This window comes from Pelophylax lessonae (genome assembly GCF_965119305.1).
Source record: "Pelophylax lessonae genome assembly, chromosome: 7".
Taxonomy (NCBI): Eukaryota; Metazoa; Chordata; class Amphibia; order Anura; family Ranidae; genus Pelophylax; species Pelophylax lessonae.
Window position 1 is genome coordinate 37,444,018 of NC_138774.1, and position 20,233 is coordinate 37,464,250.

General features: G+C 44.2%; 1 protein-coding gene across 2 annotated transcripts in view; it reads right to left on the reverse strand.

Annotated features, from left to right (window-relative positions):
* The window catches only part of RGL2 (ral guanine nucleotide dissociation stimulator like 2), a 121,232-nt gene that overhangs the window by 9,856 nt on the left and 91,143 nt on the right, over positions 1-20,233 (reverse strand). For both annotated transcript variants that reach the window (XM_082262565.1, XM_082262566.1), the window contains 7 exons: positions 17,911-17,995; positions 17,450-17,515; positions 14,926-15,000; positions 12,914-12,946; positions 7,756-7,877; positions 4,475-4,564; positions 3,015-3,111 (listed from right to left, as the gene is read on the reverse strand). In XM_082262565.1, the coding sequence (XP_082118691.1) occupies positions 3,015-3,111; positions 4,475-4,564; positions 7,756-7,877; positions 12,914-12,946; positions 14,926-15,000; positions 17,450-17,515; positions 17,911-17,995 (568 nt within the window). The remainder of the gene's footprint in view (positions 1-3,014; positions 3,112-4,474; positions 4,565-7,755; positions 7,878-12,913; positions 12,947-14,925; positions 15,001-17,449; positions 17,516-17,910; positions 17,996-20,233) is intronic.

Consider the following 20,233-nt stretch of genomic DNA (forward strand, 5'->3'; position numbering starts at 1 on the left):
TCTTGTAGAGTGGGAGAATAATCTCTTTATTTCTGGAGTGAATCCCCTTTTTTATACATCCCAGTATTCTGTTGGCTTTGCTTGCAGCAGCTTGGCATTGCATGCCACTGCCCAGCCTGTTGTCTACCAGTACCCCCAGGTCCCTTTCCATCCTAGACTCACCCAGAGGTTCCCCCCCTAGTGAGTAGCTTGCTTTCTGGTTTCTGGCCCCCAAGTGCATTACTTTACATTTTTCAACATTAAACCTCATCTGCCATGCAGTTGCCCACCCCGTTATTTTGTTCAGGTCCGCTTGTAAGGTTTCCACATCCTGCATAGAAGATATTGGCATGCTTAGTTTAGTATCATCCGCAAATACTGAGATTGTACTAGATATCACCTCCTCTAGATCATTTATGAATAAATTAAACAGGATTGGTCCCAGGACAGAACCCTGGGGGACCCCACTTTCCACACCCACCCAATCCGAGTACTCCCCATTAATCACCACCCTCTGGACTCTCCCCTGGAGCCAGTTCTCTATCCAGGTACTCACCCTATGGTCCATACCTACCTTCCTTAGTTTGTACAGTAAGCGTTTGTGGGGAACGGTGTCAAAGGCCTTTGCAAAGTCCAGATACACCACATCCACAGGCTTACCTTTATCTAGGTGGCAGCTCACTTCATCGTAGAAGGTTAATAGATTGGTTTGGCAAGAACGATTTTTCATGAATCCATGCTGATTACTACTAATAATACAGTTTTCATTACTAAAGTCTTGTATGTGATCCCTTAACATCCCCTCCAAAATCTTGCAGACTACAGATGTTAGGCTGACCGGCCTATAGTTACCCGGGATACATCTCGGCCCCTTTTTAAATATTGGTACCACGTTGGCTTTTTTCCAATCAGCTGGCACCATACCCATCTGTAAACTATCCTTAAAGATCAAGAATAATGGTCTGGCAATCACCTGGCTGAGCTCTTTAAGAACCCTCGGGTGCAAGCCATCCGGTCCCGGTGATTTATTTATGTTAAGTTTCTCTAGTTTCGTTTTAAGTCTATCTTCTGTTAGCCATGGCGGTATTTCCTGAGGTGTGTTGTTTAGTTCGGCCTTACAAGCTAGGTTTGTGTAGCCCCCCGATTCTTTTGTGAAGACTGAAGAGAAGAAATTATTTAACACTTCCGCCTTTTCTCTGTCCTCAGTGGCCATATTTCCTTTGTCATCTTTTATGTCATATTTCCTTTGTCATCTTTCATACTTTTTGTATGAATTTTTATAAGATTTGTTTTTATTGAATATATATTTATATTTATATGGTTTTACACAATATCACAAGGAAGGTATGACACACATGAATTGTTTATAAGTACACATTTATTTATTTATACAACATTGAGACACTTTCTACATAAATTAGCACTATATTTATATGAATTTCATATATTTATTTAGAAGAGCACAGATGCACCTTTGAAGCGCGGTACTCCTCCCCCCCCCCCCCTTAAATACTGGAGTACAGTTCATGCACAGCCTCTGCTCCAACAATTAGGGGAGTACAGTTCATGCACAGCCTCTGCTCCAACAATTGGGGGGAGTACAGTTCATGAACAGCCTCTGCTCCAACAATTAGGGGAGTACAGTTCATGCACAGCCTCTGCTCCAACAATTAGGGGAGTACAGTTCATGCACAGCCTCTGCTCCAACAATTAGGGGAGTACAGTGCATGCACAGCCTCTGCTCCAACAATTAGGGGAGTACAGTTCATGCATAGCCTCTGCTCTAACAATTAGGGGAGTACAGTTCATGCATAGCCTCTGCTCTAACAATTAGGGCTAGTACAGTTCATGCACAGCCTCTGCTCCAACAATTAGGGGAGTACAGTTCATGCACAGCCTCTGCTCCAACAATTAGGGGAGTACAGTGCATGCACAGCCTCTGCTCCAACAATTAGGGGAGTACAGTTCATGCATAGCCTCTGCTCTAACAATTAGGGGAGTACAGTTCATGCATAGCCTCTGCTCTAACAATTAGGGCTAGTACAGTTCATGCACAGCCTCTGCTCCAACAATTAAGGGAGTACAGTTCATGCACAGCCTCTGCTCCAACAATTAGGGGAGTACAGTTCATGCACAGCCTCTGCTCCAACAATTAGGGGAGTACAGTGCATGCACAGCCTCTGCTCTAACAATTAGGGGAGTACAGTTCATGCACAGCCTCTGCTCCAACAATTAGGGGAGTACAGTTCATGCACAGCCTCTGCTCCAACAATTAGGGGAGTACAGTGCATGCACAGCCTCTGCTCTAACAATTAGGGGAGTACAGTGCATGCACAGCCTCTGCTCCAACAATCGGGAGCATTTAGGAACCTGAGCATTCTCTTTTTCTAGACATACATCAAGTATTCGTAAACACGAGATGGGGTACTCCTGATTTCAGCTACTTTTGGCCACATTGACTGACCATCCCAAATCTGTGGTACCCTAAGACTAAGAATGGCCAATTATTCTCTTGGTTCTTGGACTGATCAAACAAGTTGGGCTGGCCATACACTGATCAAAATTCAACAGCATATGTCCTCAATGCACACTTGTGGGTCTTGACTACTAAAGGTTGCACTAGAGTTAAGTCGGCCATAGACGGAGTGATTTTCTTTCCTGCAACCACGACCCATTGTGTTCTCCCGGCAGGTGAAGCAGTGCCTGCTGGGAGAACACAGTGATTACTGCTAGCGGCTATAATAGCTGCTGGCAATAATCACACATAAAATCAGACAGACTGGTTGTATCCAAGTTGATCAATCAATCAACTTGGGTACATTCAGCCTGCCCATACATGGTTTGAATCTCAGCCGGTCCATGCTGAACAGGCCGAGATTCGAACTGTCTATGGCCGGCTTTATAAACCCCAAACACCACTCTTCTGATGGATCCCCCTCCCTCTCGATTTTTCTTTTACAATACCTATAATATAGAATGAAAGCTTGCTTGTGTGGACTGGGCAGAACAGACACATAAAGGGAAAACATCAATACCCCTGTCAGGCCGGGTGTCATCAGTCGATCAGAGGGCCCATCCCAAGACACCAAGTGCATGCTGGGTCCAAACGGAGCAACAATGGAAGCCAGAAGACTGCAGAGATAAAAGGGAAATGGGTGTGTTATACATTGCATACTTATACAAAATTACATGCTAAGACCAATGATGGGGCACTATTCCCTCTGCTAAAGCCTCGTACACACGTACCGATCGTCGGCCGAAAGATCGGCCGTCTTTTGTCCAGGGCTGTCGTGTCTGTTGAAAACTGCAAAAGACTGCACACGAATTTTGTCGACCAACAACAGCCGACTGCAGAAGTGAAGTCATGTGATGGTTAACTTTCCTTGTCTTTTTTCTTTTCTGAGCATGCCCAGTCTTGCAAATCTGCTGTCTGTCGGCCGAAATCTGTACTGACTGGCGAACAATCGGCCGTTCTGGTGTTGGCCAACAAAAATTTTAATGCTTGCACGACAGATTCTGTTCGGCCGAAAATGCGCTGTCGGCTTTAGGAAGCATCATACTAACAAGCCTACAATTGGCCGATCGGTCGTCGGCCGAATATTTACGGCCGACAATCGGTACGTGTGTACGGGGCTTAAGACCAATGATGGGGCACTATTCCTCCTGCTAAGACCAATGATGGGGCACTATTCCTCCTGCTAAGACCAATGATGGGGCACTATTCCTTCTGCTAAGACCAATGATGGGGCACTATTCCTTCTGCTAAGACCAATGATGGGGCACTATTCCTCCTGCTAAGACCAATGATGGGGCACTTTTCTTCCCACTGACACCATTGATGGAGTACTATTGCTTTCATTGATACCAACCATGAAGCGCCATTCCTCTTGCTAAAACCAATGATGGGGCACTGATAACAGGGCATTTTTTACTTACACTGGCCACAGTCCAGCCCTCCCCCCTAAAGCCTGAAGGACAGTAAACTTGCCCTTTGTTTAGAAAGTTTGGAGACCCCTGACCTAGAGAGCCGTTCAAACTATAAGTGCGCAGCACATGTGCAGTGCATGGTCTTCTTTTCTAGCTGAGCTCACAAGAGAGAAAGAGAATGACACCACACACTGCACATGCGCACAGTCTGAATGGCTCGGAGAAGCTACTACTGAGCTCAGCTGGAGCAGGGAGAGCACACTGGGCATTGGTGCAGTTTGAATAACCCAGAGCAGCCACCAGGGGGCGCATTATTGTGATGTTGCAAAAGGCAGGATGGAGGAGTATGAGGGGCCAGCAGTCTCTATGGAGAGGCCCTCCAACAGCTGCATCTGTAATGGAAGGACATCCAACATTCACAACAGGAGTAGTATGTACTATTGATTGGATATAGAAATTGCACAGGCGTATTGTTGTAAATCCTTCCTGAAGGTAAACTTACACTTTAAGAATACAATATCAATTAAATCTAGAGTGCTATGAATGCATATACATGTCATCTACTCACTCAGTGCAGTGTGTGATGACCACTGTGGGTTTCACTGGGGTCACTGGCGTTGTGTCCGGAGTCGGCTCAATGTCACGTGACAGTCGATAACTGCAGAAGAAAAGAAAATGTGCAACAATTACGCGACAATATCAAACAAAATCCTGTAGAATGCAAAATGTGTCAGTTGCCCAAAAGCTACCAATTAGATTCCTACTTTTATTGTAAAAAGGACCAAGCATCAGATTAAATTATTTTGCAATATATGAATGTTGTTTTTTTTTTTTAATGCTTCACTCACTAGGGACAGCACAGTGGCTTAGAGGTTTGCAATTTTGCCTTGAAGCACTGAGTTCTTCAGTTTACATCCTGGCCGGCATACTATCTGCATGGAGTTTGCATGTTCTCCCTGTGCTTGCATTTTCCTCTAGGTCTTCTGTTTTCCTCCAACACTCCCAAAGACTTGTTAGTAGGTTAACTGGCTTCTGCCTAAACTGACCTTAGATTGTAAGCTCCTTGAAGGCAGGGACTGATGTAAGTGTACAGCATGTAAGGCAATTCTTAGAGCGATCTCCCTCAGGAGAGGGAGAAAGACAGACGGCTGATGTAAACACAGCGGTCTGTCATTCTTGCTGAAGTAAGCACAGAGGCTATGTGATCCTGCTATGTAGGATTGCATGTCTCTGTGGTTACTTCACAAGCCACGCCCCCTGGCAGTTAGAATCACGCCCCTAGGGACACACTTAACCCCTTGATCACCAATAAAGTTAACCCCTTCCCTGCCAGTGTCATTTTTAAAGTAACCGTGCATATTTATAGCACTGATTACTGTAGTAATGTCACTGGTACCCCCAAAAGTGTCTAAAATGTCAGTCAGAAGTCCGATCTGTCCGCCGCAATGCTGCAGTCCTGCAAAAAAAAAAAAAAAAAATCGCAGATCTCCGCCATTACTAGTTAAAAAAAAAAACAATAAAAATGACATAAAACTTTCCCGTAGTTAGTAAACACAATAACTTTTGCGCAAACCAATCAAAATACACTTATTGCAATTTCTTTTTACAAAAAATATGTAGCAGAAAACAAATTGGCCTAAAATGTTTAAAACATTTTGATTTTTACATTTTTTTGAGAATTTCATATAAAAAAATGTGAAAAATATTGTTATTTTTTCAAAATTGTCGCTCTTTTTTTGTTTATAGCGCAAAAAATAAAAAATCGCACAGGTGATCAAATACCACCAAAAAAAGCTCTAGTTGTGAGGAAAAAAGGACGTCAATTTCATTTGGGTACAGCGTCGCACGACCGCGTAATTGTCCATTAAAGTCACGCAGTGCCGAATCGCAAAATAGGGCCTGGTCATTGAGCAGCCAAATCCTCCGGGGCTAAAGTGGTTAAATAACCCCCGTTATAGTCACCGCTCGTAGATTATACATCGTCGTGTCTTGTCTATTGTACTGCTTCTGGTCTTAGTTCACCTTTTTATGACTTATTAGAAACTCCAGATTCAGCACGCAGCCAATCCTGATTGTGGGCCTCTGAAGCCTGCTCGGGAGTCTCTTCTGGGATTAGGTGCAGCTGGCTACCCAGCATGCACCTCTGGATCTTGCGCATGTGCAGTGGAAACGAATCGCTGCCCACGGTGTGTAGCAGGTTGCAAAATAACGCAAATGCTAGAAGCAGGGGATGCCCATTGACTCCTGGGATTGATGACACAACTATCCCAGGAGCCAATGGAAAAGTGGATATGATGTACCCACCGCAGTGAGGTTGGATGGAAGTGCAGGCTTTAGACTGCAGAAAAGGTAGAAAAAAAGAAAAAAGATCCGAAAATGAATGGGGGTGTGGTCTTCCATATTTGCAGCCATTGTTGTAGTTTAGGCTGGAACTTCACTTTAAAGTGGAACTTCCCTCTCTCAATCAACATTGACTATTTTTAATCCTTATGCTGCTAGAATTAGTAAGTAGATAGGAAAGTACTGTATATTAGTGGTGCACCGAAATTTTGGCAACCAAAATTTTCGGCCGAAAACGGGTCATATATGTCGAAAATGAATGGCCGCCGCAGCAGCACAGCTGCTAAGCTGGAGGAGCTGTCTGACCTTTATTTTCCCTAATTGTGTCTCCCTGCTCCAGCCGCCATCTTCAGGCTCAGGATGGCCGGCGGGCGCCCTGTGATTGGGCGAATATGGAGGGGGCTGGCCTTTGCCTGTCCAGTCATGGCGTAGCATGGGTGGCGCATGCGTGGGTGGCGGTTTCTTCTGGAGCCAGGCCCCCCCTCGCAGTCTCAGACCAGCGCGCTCAGCCTCAGCACACCAGCCGCCTGCTGCTCAGCTCCGGACCCGACCGTGGATGTTCTTCCTCTTACTCTAAGTGAGTGCCGGCAGATAATTGTCACTAAAGGATCTGATGTATGCCAAAAGGGGGGACAAGGAGTTTGAGGGCAATAAAAGAAAAGAAAGTTAACAGAGTTAAAGAAGTAAGTGACTGCTAGAGAAAGAGAGCTGTTTATTAAAGAAGAGTGAGGAACAAAAGAGATATTGGAGAAAAGGAGGGGATGCCTGGGATGCTAGAGAGGGACTAGTCTCAACAGTGCCATAAACAGAAATTCTGTCTGGAAGAGAAAGATAGGGAACAGGGAGAGAATACAGAGATTAATAAAATCTATTAATATTAATAAAATTATAGAAAAAACTATTTTAAAATAATTTTGGGGAAAAAAGTCGGTTTGGGTTTCGGTTTTCGGCCAAGGGCATCCTGAATTTTCAGTTTCTGTTTTGGCCCAGAATTTTCATTTTGGTGCATCCCTACTGTAGATCATATTTGCTTATTTAAACTCAGTGCTTCCTGGTTTCCGTGCCTAGGCAAATGATGTCATACGTCCCAGGAGTCTTCAGGAGGAGAGGAGGGGTTTTCTCAGCTAAGCACACCCTCTTGCTTGCATGCCTGAGCTAAGGGCAGATACATTACAGGAAGTACATGCTACAGGATTCTTCTGCCCTTACTCAGGATGGCCACAGCCAGAAGTCCTAGGGGGTGTTTTTCAATGTGGTTTCTCCTTAAAATGAAGCATTGGGACATTGTTGGATGAGTGAATTTGCGTTGAATATTAAAATAGCATTTTTGGTTTGTGATACTCAGATGAAGTGTAGTTCTTTGTCGGCACTATATAAATGCCTGCTGATCTGGCCAGCAAGCAAGCGATGCCATTGGAAAACAGACACGATCGCTATTGTGACTCATTTGTACATCAATCGCACATTGCCTGGAAGTGGCTTGGCTCTGGTCCTGCAGGATAGACTCACCTCTCATCCTCGCTCATGGAGCGCAGCTTCTGGAACCAGATGACAAACTGCGGATCAGAAGTGAACCGATAACCCAGACAGACATTTTGCAGCATTCGAATCTGAGAAAGTGACTCAAACTCCTAAAACAGGTAAATTGCAATGACAGTTAGGAAACGTAGCTGCAACAATGACTATCACTTACATTCAGGGCCATCTTTAATATCGATTTGACTCTGGGCAAACATGTTCTTGGGCCCTCCCAAATCCACTTATCAACTATTTGCGGGCTCAAGGGGCAGCTACTATGGGCCCTGCAACAATGACTGGGCCCGGGGCAGCTTCCCCTTTTGCCCTGCCTTAAAGACAGCCCTGCTTACATTCAATGAAGCAGAATTTAGTGTGCAAAGTGCAGCAGCCCAATCAGAACCCATCTTTCATTCATTCAAATATCTTTCTGGTTGAATATTTTATAATGCATTTTTAACAATAAACAGGTTACATAAACGTTGTGGTAAAAAGTCGATAACTAAGTTTACCAAGTAAGAAGGGGGAGGGAAGGGAATGAAGGGAAGTAAAGCAGGCATACATGGTGCATTGTGACTTATAACCAGTGCCATCTAGTGGTCATAAACAAATCAACATGTGAGTAATTTAACAACTTCAATACAACAATCTTGTGAAGTACTCTCATGTCATCTAGCGGCCAACGTCAGAAGTACGGTATTTGTGCGGTATTGGTCAAACTAACTGAAAAGGCTGTGCATTGTACCAAGCTGTCCATTGTTGCCATTTGTCTAGACCAGGGGTCTTCAAACTACGGCCCTCCAGTTGTTCAGGAGCTACAATTCCCATCATGCTTAGTCATGTGTGTGAATGTCAGAGTTTTACAATGCCTCATGGGATGTGTAGTTCTGCAACAGCTGGAGGGCCGTAGTTTGAGAATCCCTGGTCTAGATCCTTTTGGTATGATTCAGGATTACGGGTCATGAGCATTTCATATACATGGTGGGTTTGCGTGGTGGTTATGATCTCTGTGAGAGTGGGGACTGGTTGCATTTCCATTTCCTCGTAATGGAAATTCTGGTTGCTAGAAACAAATGAAGTGCTACCATGCGGGAGCGCATTGGGATGTGATCAGCTGTCAGATTCAAGAGTGCCAGTTCCGGGGACGGTGGGACATGTTGGTGTATGATTGTGGAGAGTAGGTGGAACACTTTAGTCCACAGTGTAGCTATGGACGGGCATTCCCACAGTATGTGTATAAGTGTACCTATTCGTCCACAGCCTCTCCAGCAGGTGGCCGGGGAGCCACCTTTGAATTTTGCTATGAGCGACGGCGTTATGTACCACATAAGGGAGATTTTCAGTTGTAGTTCCCTGAGAGAAGCAATAAGTGTGGCTTTATGACCTGAGGTCAGGGCGGTTGTCCATTGGTGAGGTGTGAACGTGGCCCCTAGGTCCTGTTCACATTTCAGGAGTGGAGGGGATCATTCAAATATCTTTCATTCATCCAAATATCTTTCATTCTTTCAAATTCATCCTTGCTCTAATGCCCCATTCAGAAGGTTTGATAGGTTGAGTCTCTCCTGGCTCCTGGGAACATATTATGTTGCATACATTTGCAGTCACAATGAAGCCAAACTGTCCTCCTATCAAGGCTCCTTTGCAAAGTATGGTCCTTAAAAAGGAGTTCCGTCCCCCACGAAAAAAAATGAAAAGTCAGCAGCTACAAATACTGTAGCTGCTGACTTTTATTATTAGGACACTCATCTGTCCAGGGTTCCTGCGATGTCGGCACCCAAAGCCAATTATCGGATCGGCTCTCGGGTGATGCCGTCATTAAGGAAACCGACAGTGAAGCCCTTCGGCTTCACAGCCGATTCCCTACTGCACATGCGCTCTAATTGGCCTGACGGCGGAGAAAGAAGGAGGGGGGCCCAACTTCCGAGGGACAGCACCACAGGGCTGTCTCCCGGAAGTGAGGAAGGGTACCTGTCAAAAAAAAGATACCTATTCTCCCCTCCCCCCCTCCGATGCCGCCTTTCAGCAGAAATCATATAAGAGGAAGTTCAACTTTTGGGTGGAACTCTGCTTTAAGGTGGAAGTATACCTTCCTATTGTTTTCAGCCAAGGAAGCTGCCATCTTGGCCTCTGTTTAACTGCCATGATGCTGCACATGTGATCAGTTATGACTCCAGCCATTGGATGGTTTGACAGTTTAGTTGAGAGCTCAACAAATGTGACAGTTAAATTCCCAGCACATGCCAGTAATGTAACTGTTTTGAAACTGGTAAATTGATGGGTTTACTTCCTCTTTAAAGTGGTTGTAAAGGCTGAGGGCCAGTTCAAACGTCATGCAGTCCAGTACGCTTTTTTCTGCATCAAAAATGCATGGAATGTAGGTTATATGGTTTCCAATGGCATTTATCACACCAGTGCAGTCAGTTCCAGGAAAAAAAAAAAAAAGTAGAACATACTGCATTTTTTCTGCACTGGATTGTGGTAAAGGCTTTAAAAACTCACCGGAATGCACTGGAACACATCAAAAATGCATTTAAAAAATGCACTGGACCCCAGTACAGTGAAAAAAAAAAATCAGGAAAAAATAAGAAAATAAAATAAAAAAGCACATAGAATGCATCCAGAAACGCATAAAAAAGGCAACGGAAGGTGTCAAAACGCATTAAAAATGCATAAGCCGAAACGCATCCAGAAAGGATCTGGAGTACGTTTTTACGGTGTGAACCAGCCCATTCTATCCATGAAGGTAAAAAAACCTGTGTGCTGCTCCACAGCCCCCTCTTGATCCAGCAGTGTGCATAGGAGCCTCGACTGCCCTGGGTCTCTCTCTCTCTGCTCATTGGCTGAAACACAGCAGAAGGAGTCACTGGCTCTCACTGCTGTCAATCATGACCAGTTATCCAATGAGGAAGGAGTGAGGGGCGGGGTCAAGCTGCAGCACTATGTGTCTTTCGGCATAACGCGGGGCACGGAAACTAGCACGCACCAGTGCCCCATAGTAAGTGACTAAGGGGGGCAGTGATCAAGGGGGGAGGAGCCAGGAGCACCAGCGGGGGACTCGTGAAGAAGTGGATTGGGGCTGCTCTGTGCAAAACCATTGTACAGAGCAGGTAAGTATAACAAGTTTGTTATTAAAAAAAAATAAAAAAAAAATTTACTTTTCATAACATTTTAACTCAAGACTATCTAAGCTCCCGAGCTCTGGGAATAAATCAAGAACAGGCATACCTGGAGGTTGCTCCATTCTCCCTAAAATCTTATATGTTTAAACATTGTATATCATTTCCAAAGTAATCTGAAATATTTTTAAGTCTCATTAAATACTGGGTGATCCGGCCATGAAGGGACCTGTTTGAGTACTTCCTGTTATGGGGTGACAACACTCTGTCCCTGCCTGCCAATTGTGCTCCTGCGTTGTCTCTCTATCCAATGGGCTTCTGATGAAGACTTAAGCCCCGTACACACGCAACGATTATCGGCCGACCGATCGTCCGTCTTTTGTCCAGAGTGGTGTTTTGTTGGTTGGAATGTGCCTAGACTGCACACGAATTTTCCCGCACAACAAAATTCTACTTCAGAAGTGATGTCATGTGTTGGATTGCTTTCTTTGTGTTTTTTCTTCTCTGAGCATGCCCAGACTTGCTCATCAGATTTTTCCCTGTCGAAATCTGTACTGACTGCACAAAAATCGGCCGCTGTGTTGACAGCCAACAAAAATTTTATAGTCTGCACACCAGATTTTTTTCGGCCGAAAAGTCGGAGTTGGTTGTCGGAAGCATCATACTAACAAGCCGAAAATCGGCAGATCGGTCGTCGGACGAAAATTCCCGGCCGAATTTCGACGCGTGTGTACGGGGCTTCAGAGTGGCTATTACATAGTTACATAGTAGGTGAGGTTGAATAAAGACAATAGTCCATCCAGTTCAACCTGTGTAGGTGTGTGTGGCTGTAATCATCTCACATAGCCCTTAATGTTCTGATCCTTGAGATGTAAGTCTAAGAGTCTTTTGAAAGCCACCATACTTCCCGCAGTAACCACCTCTTGTGGTAGAGAATTCCACAATCTTGTAGCTCTAACAGTAAAGAACCCCCCTCGTTGCCTGAGGTTAAAACGCTTCTCCTCTAATCGCATTGTATGTCCTTGAGTCCTCATGCAATCCCTTCGAATGAACAGCTTTTTTTCTAAGCTGGGATCCCCATTAAGATATTTATAAATTGCTATCATGTCCCCCCTCAGACGTCTCTTCTCCAGGGAGAATAAATCGAGCGATTGCAGCCTCTTCATAGTTAAGGTCCTCCAATCCCCTAATCAGTTTAGTTGCCCTTCTCTGGACTATCTCCAGCTCCAACACAACCCTCCTGAGGACTGGCGACCAGAACTAGACAGAATACTCCAGATGCGGTCGGACCAGAGTTTTATAAAGTGGAAGGATTATAGTCTTATCTCTGGAATACATCCCTTTCTTTATGCATGCTAATATTCTGCTGGCTTTGGCAGCTGCCGCTTGACATTGCATGCTGTTGCCTAATCTATTATCAACCAAGACTCCCAGATCCTTCTCCATTTTTGATTCCCCCAAGGGTTCCCCTCCTAACATGTATTGTGTTTTTAGTCCCCAAATGCAAAACCTTACACTTCTCCACGTTAAACCTCATTTGCCATGTCGTTGCCCACTCCGTTATTTTGTCCAGGTCATTCTGTAGGATATCTGCTTCATGCTGTGCAGTTATTGCCCTGCCCAATTTTTTGTCATCTGCAAAAACTGATAACGAACTACTGATCCCGTCCTCAATGCTGTTTATGAATAAATTGAACAAGGTTGGTCCCAGGACTGAGCCCTGGGGCACCCCGCTTGCCACCTCAGACCAGTCTGAGTATGCGTTGTTTATTACCACCCTTTGGACACGGACAAATGTTCCACTGTTTTCACCATATAGAAACCCACCCTGAGAAAAGTAACCATTGTTGAAGCTTGTATGAGATTTTAGTAATTGGCGTTACATAGAATTTAAGTTGGAAGCATCAATGAACAATTGTAGTATCTGCTTTGGGTGGACTAGCCATTCTTTACCAGAAAGTATTAATTTTTATGGTCTCATAGCTACTGTAGTGAAAATGCTATTGCCTGTGATATTATCCCAATTCGGCACTCACCTTTCTTCTTTTCTCAAAGTTAAGATATCCGTTCTAAAAAAAAAAAAAAAAAAAACATAATAGAAGGAATAAAATATACAAAATTCAGCTATAGTTTTCTGTCACATTATTGGCCTCAGTATATCCTCGTGCCCAAGACTCAACCAGACATACAGCTGGTAAAATAAAGTATTGAACACGTCACCATTTTTTTAGCTACATATATTTCTAAAGGTGATATGGACATGAAATTTTCACCACGTCGGTAACAACCAATGCAATCCATACATACAAAGAAACCAACACAAAAACGTTCAGAAATTAAGTTATGTGTAACAAAATGGAATGACACAGGAAAAGAGTACTGAACACATTAAAAAGGGAGGTGCAAAAAAGGCATAGAAAGCCAGGATACAAGCTTAAATCTATCAGTAATTAGAAAGCAATCCTGCCCCTTGTCAGTCCAAATGAATACCAGCTGGTTCAGTCTGAACTGATGGCCTATAAAAAAGGTGTCTCATTACAAGCAAAAGAGCTCTCTCAAGACCTTCACAACTTTATTGTTGCAGAACATACTGATGGCATTGGTTACAGAAGGATTTCTAAACTTCTGAATGTTTCAGTGAGCACTGTTGGGGCCATAATCCGGAAGTTGAAAGAACATAATTTCACCATAAACCGGCCACGACCAGGTGCTCCTCGCAAGATTTCTGATAGAGGAGTGAAAAGAATTATCAGAAGAGTTGTCCAAGAGCCAAGGGCCTCTTGTGGGGAGCTTCAGCAAGACCTGGAATTAGCAGGGACAATTGTTTCAAAGAAAACAATAAGTAATGCACTCAACTGCCATAGCCTGTATGCACGCTCACCACGTAAGACTCCATTGCTGAAGCAAAAGCATGTTGAAGCTTGTTTAAAAATTGCTGCACAACATTTAGACAAGCCTGTGAAATGCTGGGAGAATATAGTCTGGTCAGAGGAGACCAAAATTGAACTCTATGGATGCCATAATACACACCATGTTTGAGGTCAAATGGCGCATCACCCCACAGACTCCCCCATATCAACAGTGAGGTTTGGAGGTGGGAAAATGATTGTGTGGGGCGATTTTTCAGCATATGGTACTGGCAAACTTCATATAATTGAAGGAAAGATGAATGGAAAAATGTACCAAGACATTCCTAATAATAATCTGCTGCCATCTACCAGGATAATGAAGATGAAACGCAGGAAGACATCTCAGTAAGACAATGGTCCCAAACACAAAGCCAAGGAAACTCTTAATTGGTTTCAAAGAAAGAAAATAAAGCTGCTAGAATGGCCCAGCCAATCACCTGACTTGAATACGATAGAAAATCTATAGAAAGAACTAAGGATCAGAGTTCACAGAAGGAGACTCACAGAACCTTCAAAATTTGAAGACTGTTTGCGTGGAAAAAATGGGCCAAAATCATACCTGAGCAACACATGTGACTAGTTTCTCCATACAGGAGCCATCCTGAAGCTGTCATTATCAACAAAGGATTTTGTACCAAGTATTAAATAAAAACAGAAAAAATTCCCCTAGGAACCTGGTTCCTGCCTCAAAAATCCCACCCCTAGGGGAATTTCTTCTGTTTCTAGTTGTCAAACAGGGATGATGGCAGTATCCAGGATAAAGCACTGAACCCGAAAAATCTTTTAAGTATTAAATAAATGTAAGCTAGTGTTTTTCAATACTTTTTCCCCATGTCCTTCCGTTTCATGACACAACTTCATTTCTGAACTTCTTTCTTTTGGTTTCTTTGTATGTATGGATTACATGGGTTGTTACCGGCATGTGGTGAAAACTTCATATCAATAGCACCTTTAGACATATATTTACCTAGAAAAATGGTGACGTGTTCAATACTTTTTATAACCGCTGTATATCAGGCTCCAGATCTGCATTGCCTAACAAATCCTTTTGGGATTATTAAAGTATTGTGAATCTGAAGAAATAATTTATTTTAAATTACTGAGTTTTCAAAATCTATCCAAGAACCATAAAATCTCACCTCCAGCTGATCTCGGATGGCAGAATCCAGCATGACCAGGTCAGTAAGGAAGACTCCGAGATATGGGATTACTCCCTGTGCAATGAAAATAGAAAAAGCTAGAGTTAAAATTCAGACCCCCAACTGGCAAAGGTTGAGAAAACAGGAACGGTATCAAATATAAAGTGAGGTAGAGATTCTGACACCCCATAGAGAAGAAGGGCTTTCCTGTGCTTACCATAAAAAGTTGGTTTATTGAGCACACAGAAACTCTGTGGTATAAAATCCACTATGGACTATACCCCTCCAACCCTCCCAGGTTTCGGTTCCTCCTGTCCCTAAGGGGCAGTGATGTTGAACCCTCTGACGCATACTGCTTTATTTATTTATTTCTTGTTTTTTTGTTTTTTAAGCCTCCGTTCACATTAGGTTGCTCCGACTTAGGGGGCGACCTGTGAAGTCGCGTATGGCGCGACTTGCACGGACTTCACATAATGGAAGTCAATGCAAGTCGCCTCCAGGTCGCCCCGAAGTAGTACAGGACCCTTTTTCTAAGTCGGAGCGACTTGTGTCGCTCCTATTAGAACGGCTCCTGTACTACACACTAGGAGCGTGAGGACCGCGACTTGTCAGCCTGAGTCGTACCAGTGTGAATGCGGTCTTAAAGCTAAACTCTGGGCAAACACATTTTCATTTGAAAATATTTTCCCCAATAGCCACGAAGGATATACATCTATTGTAAAAACCTGTGTAAAAACAGCTCCACGAAGACATGGTTTGAGGATTTTGGTTTGAAGGAACCTGGGTAGCCTCTACCTCTAACCTCAACCCTACTGAACACATTTGGAATGAATTGCAACATAGATTGTAAGCCAGGTCTTCTTGTCCAACATCAGTACATGACCTAACAAAAGCGCTTTTGGCTGAACAGACAGAAATTCCCCCACAGACTCAACACATTTCATGGAAAGCCTTCCCGGAAGAGTGGAGACTGTAATTGGCATCTCTAAAATAATGCCCATGATTTTATATGGGATGTCCAACAAGCTTATACAAGTTTGATGTTCAGAGGCATACAAAGCTTTGGCCATATAGTGCCATTTATAAGTAGCCCCTAGAAGTCAATGCATGAAATAAAAATACATACAAGGTGGCCCAAACAACAGGCATAAGAAACTGATAATTTTCATAAGGTGGTCATGTAAACCAGTGGTCCCCAACCCCCGAGCCGCGGACCGACCGGTACCGGTCCGTGGATCAAATGGTAGCGGGCCGCCAAAGGAATATTAAATTATTTCCATTTTATTTACTGGGGTGTATTTCTCTCGGGTTTGTACGACTTTCCATGGACGAGAGGTTAACCGGGAGCTGAGAGACATCACCTAAAGCCGCACCAATACCGCACGCATGAAAAATATCGTGATATCGGGCAGTTTTAGGTGACGTCTGGAGCTGAGCGGCTGCAAGCCGCAGTGGCGTTGTAGCTTTTGTAAAGAGAAGGTGTGTATCGCTCTTCTCTCTGTTCACTGGTAAGCAACACACTTCGGGCATCATTGTCTCCTATTACCCCCAGATGGAACCGTCTCGTTGCAAAGAAACAAGCTCAGGGTTCTCATTGACTTAGCGTTCTAGTGAGTTAAAATGTTAAATCACTTTATATTCATTTTTTGGTGTAACTGTATTTTATTTTGAAGGCATGTTTTATTACAATTAAATTAAAATTATTAAATCAAAACAATCTAAAATATAATCAACGCCCCCCCAGGGGGCCACGGCGATGAAAACGTTGGGGAGCACTGATGTAGACTACCCTTAAAGTCCTTTAGATGTATGGGTAAACAGTCTTTAGTTCAGGGCCAGCCTAGTGGGGAGCGGAAGCCATCTCCAAACATGTAAAGGAACAGAGAGAAAATAGGCGCCTCTTGAGTAAAGACTTTCGAAGTTTATTAAACAAAGTTCTTAAAAAACTTGCATGTAGGTAAGTAAAAGCAGACTTAGGGCAGTTGTGGGATTTGCCTGGTGTCCTAGAACGTCATGGGGCCACTGTCTGTGGGTTGGCTGTGCTCGCTGGTCTTGCTGGTCTCTGTTGGCGTCCGGTTCCTGTCCGGCAGGAAGTGACGTCAGAAGCAGGGTCCGAGGCCTGGACCGCACTGTGAGCTGCAACATTGCCGTCTGGGCTCTTCCGGCGTGCTTACGACGCATTTCGGAGCATGCGTACTGCGATGGAAAACCAGAGCGCGCTCCTTTTTCAAGCTTGAAAGCACAGCCGACCCACAGACAGTGGCCCCATGCCGTTCTAGGACACCAGGCAAATCCCACAACTGCCCTAAGTCTGCTTTTACATACCTACATGTACGTTTTTAAAGAACTTTGTTTAATAAACTTCTAGTCTATACTCAAGAGGCGCCTGTTTTCTCTCTGTTCTTAGAAGTCAACACAGCTGCACTTAGCTTGCTCGGAAAAAAACAATATAGGTAAAATTATGTTGCAATTCCCGTGTTCTGCGCTTATCCTGGAATGTGATAAAAAAGTAGATGACACTCACTGTGGCTCTGGGGTCCTTGGAGCGTGGCGGGTGTCTTTTGGTGGTTGCATCAGAACTGTCCTGAGACTGAAGTACAGATAGAGTCAGGCAATGGTAACATTTTATTTATTTTTTGTAATGCTTTTTTATTTTGTGTTCACATTTTGTTATTTTTTAACAGTTTTTTTTTTTTTTTACAGGTTTTTTTTTTTTTTTTAATTTTACATTCACACCCGTTTCTGCATTCAAGGAGTGTACAATCGAAGGTCCCTATCTCACACACAATTTAGAAAGTGGCCAATTAACATACCAGCATGTCTTTGGATTGTGGGAGAAAAAAGCTATACACAGGGGGAAATATGCAAACTCCATGCAGATTGTGTCCTGGCCAGAATTTAAACAGGGGACCCCAGTGCTGCAAGGCAGAAGTGCCAATCACTAAGCATTTACTGTACAGCAGTCCAGGGTGGAAAAGTCCTCACCTGGAAGAGCAGCTCTCTCATCCTGGCGTAATTGTCTTGCTCCGAGAAAACCTCATGCATTTCCTGGTAACTGCGCTGGATCTCCCTGCAATGACATCATCACAACATCACTGAATGTTTATTTAAAGCCCAATTGAACCTTTATTGTAAAAGCAGTTAGGCTGCATATACATTAAAGCGGAGCTCCACCCAAAAGGGGAAGCTCTATCTGTTTGCCTCCTCTCCCCTCCGCTGCACATTTGGCACCTTTCGGGGGGGGGGGGGGGCAGGTACCTGTTTTTTAGAGGTACCTGTCCACTGTGGGGCCATTCATAAAGTGCAGCGCACTTTGCGCATGCGTGCGCAGTAGGGGACCGGCTGTAAAGCCTTGTGGTTTTTCCTTACAAAGAATGGTGGCAGCAGCACCCGAGAGCCGACTGAAAAATATAAACAGCATTTGTAGCTGCTGACTTTAGATTTTTGGTGAGAGAGCTCTGCTTTCATATATTAATACACATTATATATATATATATATATATATATATATATATATATATATATATATATATATACATATATACATACATACACACACAAATATATATATATATACATATATACACACACACACACACACACACAGTATCTCGCATAAGGGAGTACACCCCTCATTTTTGTAAAAATTTTATTCTAACTTTTCATGTGACAACACTGAAGAAATGACACTTTGCTACAATGTAAAGTAGTGAGTGTACAGCTTGTATAACGGTGTAAATGTGCTGTCCCCTCAAAATAACTCAACACACAGCCATTAATGTCAAAACCACTGGCAACAAAAGTCAGTACACCCCTAAGTGAAAATGTCCAAATTTGGCCCGATTAGCCATTTTCCCTCCCCGATGTCATGTGACTCATAAATGTTACAAGGTCTCAGGTGTGAATGGGGATCAGGTGTGTTAAATTTGGTGTTATCGCTCTCACTCTCTCATACTGGTCACTGGAAGTTCAACATGTCAACTCGTAGCAAAGAAGTCTCTGAGGATCTGAAAAAAAAAAAAAAAAATTGTTGCTCTACATAAAGATGGCCTAGGCTATAAGAAGATTGCCAAGACCCTGAAACTGAGCTGCAGCATGGGGGCCAAGACCATACAGCGGTTTAACAGGACAGGTTCCACTCAGGACAAGCCTCGCCATGGTCGACCAAAGAAGTTGAGTGCACATGCTCAGCGACCTATCCAGAGGTTGTCTTCGGGAAATAGACATATTAGTGCTGCCAGCATTACTGTAGAGGTTGAAGGAGTTGGGGGTCAGCCTGTCAGTCAGGGGAGGACTGGGCCAGGGGTCAGGGGGGCATTTGCCCCCTGGGCCGCTCTGATGCCCCGTAAAAAGGCTGCACTGCTTCTGCCACAGACATGCCTAAAGGATTCCTGATGAAGAGAAGTAAAAGTCCCCACTGCTGACCTACTGAGTGCGGGTTGAAGACAAGGAGCAGGGCTTCAGCTTGGAATGAGGGTCAGGAGGAGGGTTGGGGGATTTGGGGTGCGGGAAAGTAGGAGGGGGCCGAGTCGCTGCACCATAGGCCTCTGGTTTGTACTTGCCCCCGGGGCCGAAAGTTGCCAGTCTGCCCCTGCTGTCAGTGCTCAGACCATACGCCACACACTGCATCAAATTGGTTAGGCATGGCTGTTGTCCCAGAAGGAAGCCTCTTCTAAAGATGATGCACAAGAAAGCCCGCAAACAGTTTGCTGACGAAAAGCAGACTAAGGACATGGATTACTGGAACCATGTCCTGTGGCCTGATGAGACCAAGATAAACTTATTTGGTTCAGATGGTGTCAAGAATGTCTGGTGGCAACCAGGTGAGGAGTACAAAGACAAGCGTGTCTTGCCTACAGCCAAGCATGGTGGTGGGAGTGTCATGGTCTGGGGCTGCATGAGTTACAGTTCATTGAGGGACCATGAATGCCAACATGTACTGTGACATACTGAAGCAGAACATGATCCCCTCCCTTCAGAGACTGGGCAACAGAGCAATATTCCAACATGATAACGACCCCAAAAACCATCTCCAAGATGACCACTGCCTTGCTAAAGAAGCTGAGGGTAAAGGTGATGGACTGGCCAAGCATGTCTCCAGACCTATATCCTATTGAGCATCTGTGGGGTCTCCTCAAAGAAAAGGTGGAGGAACGCAAGGTCTCCAACATCCACCAGCTCCGTGATGTCGTCATGGAGGAGTGGAAGAGGACTCCAGTGGCAACCTGTGAAGCTGTGGTGAACTCCATGCCCAAGAGGTTTAAGGCAGTGCTGGAAAATAATGGTGGCCCCACAAAATATTGGGCCC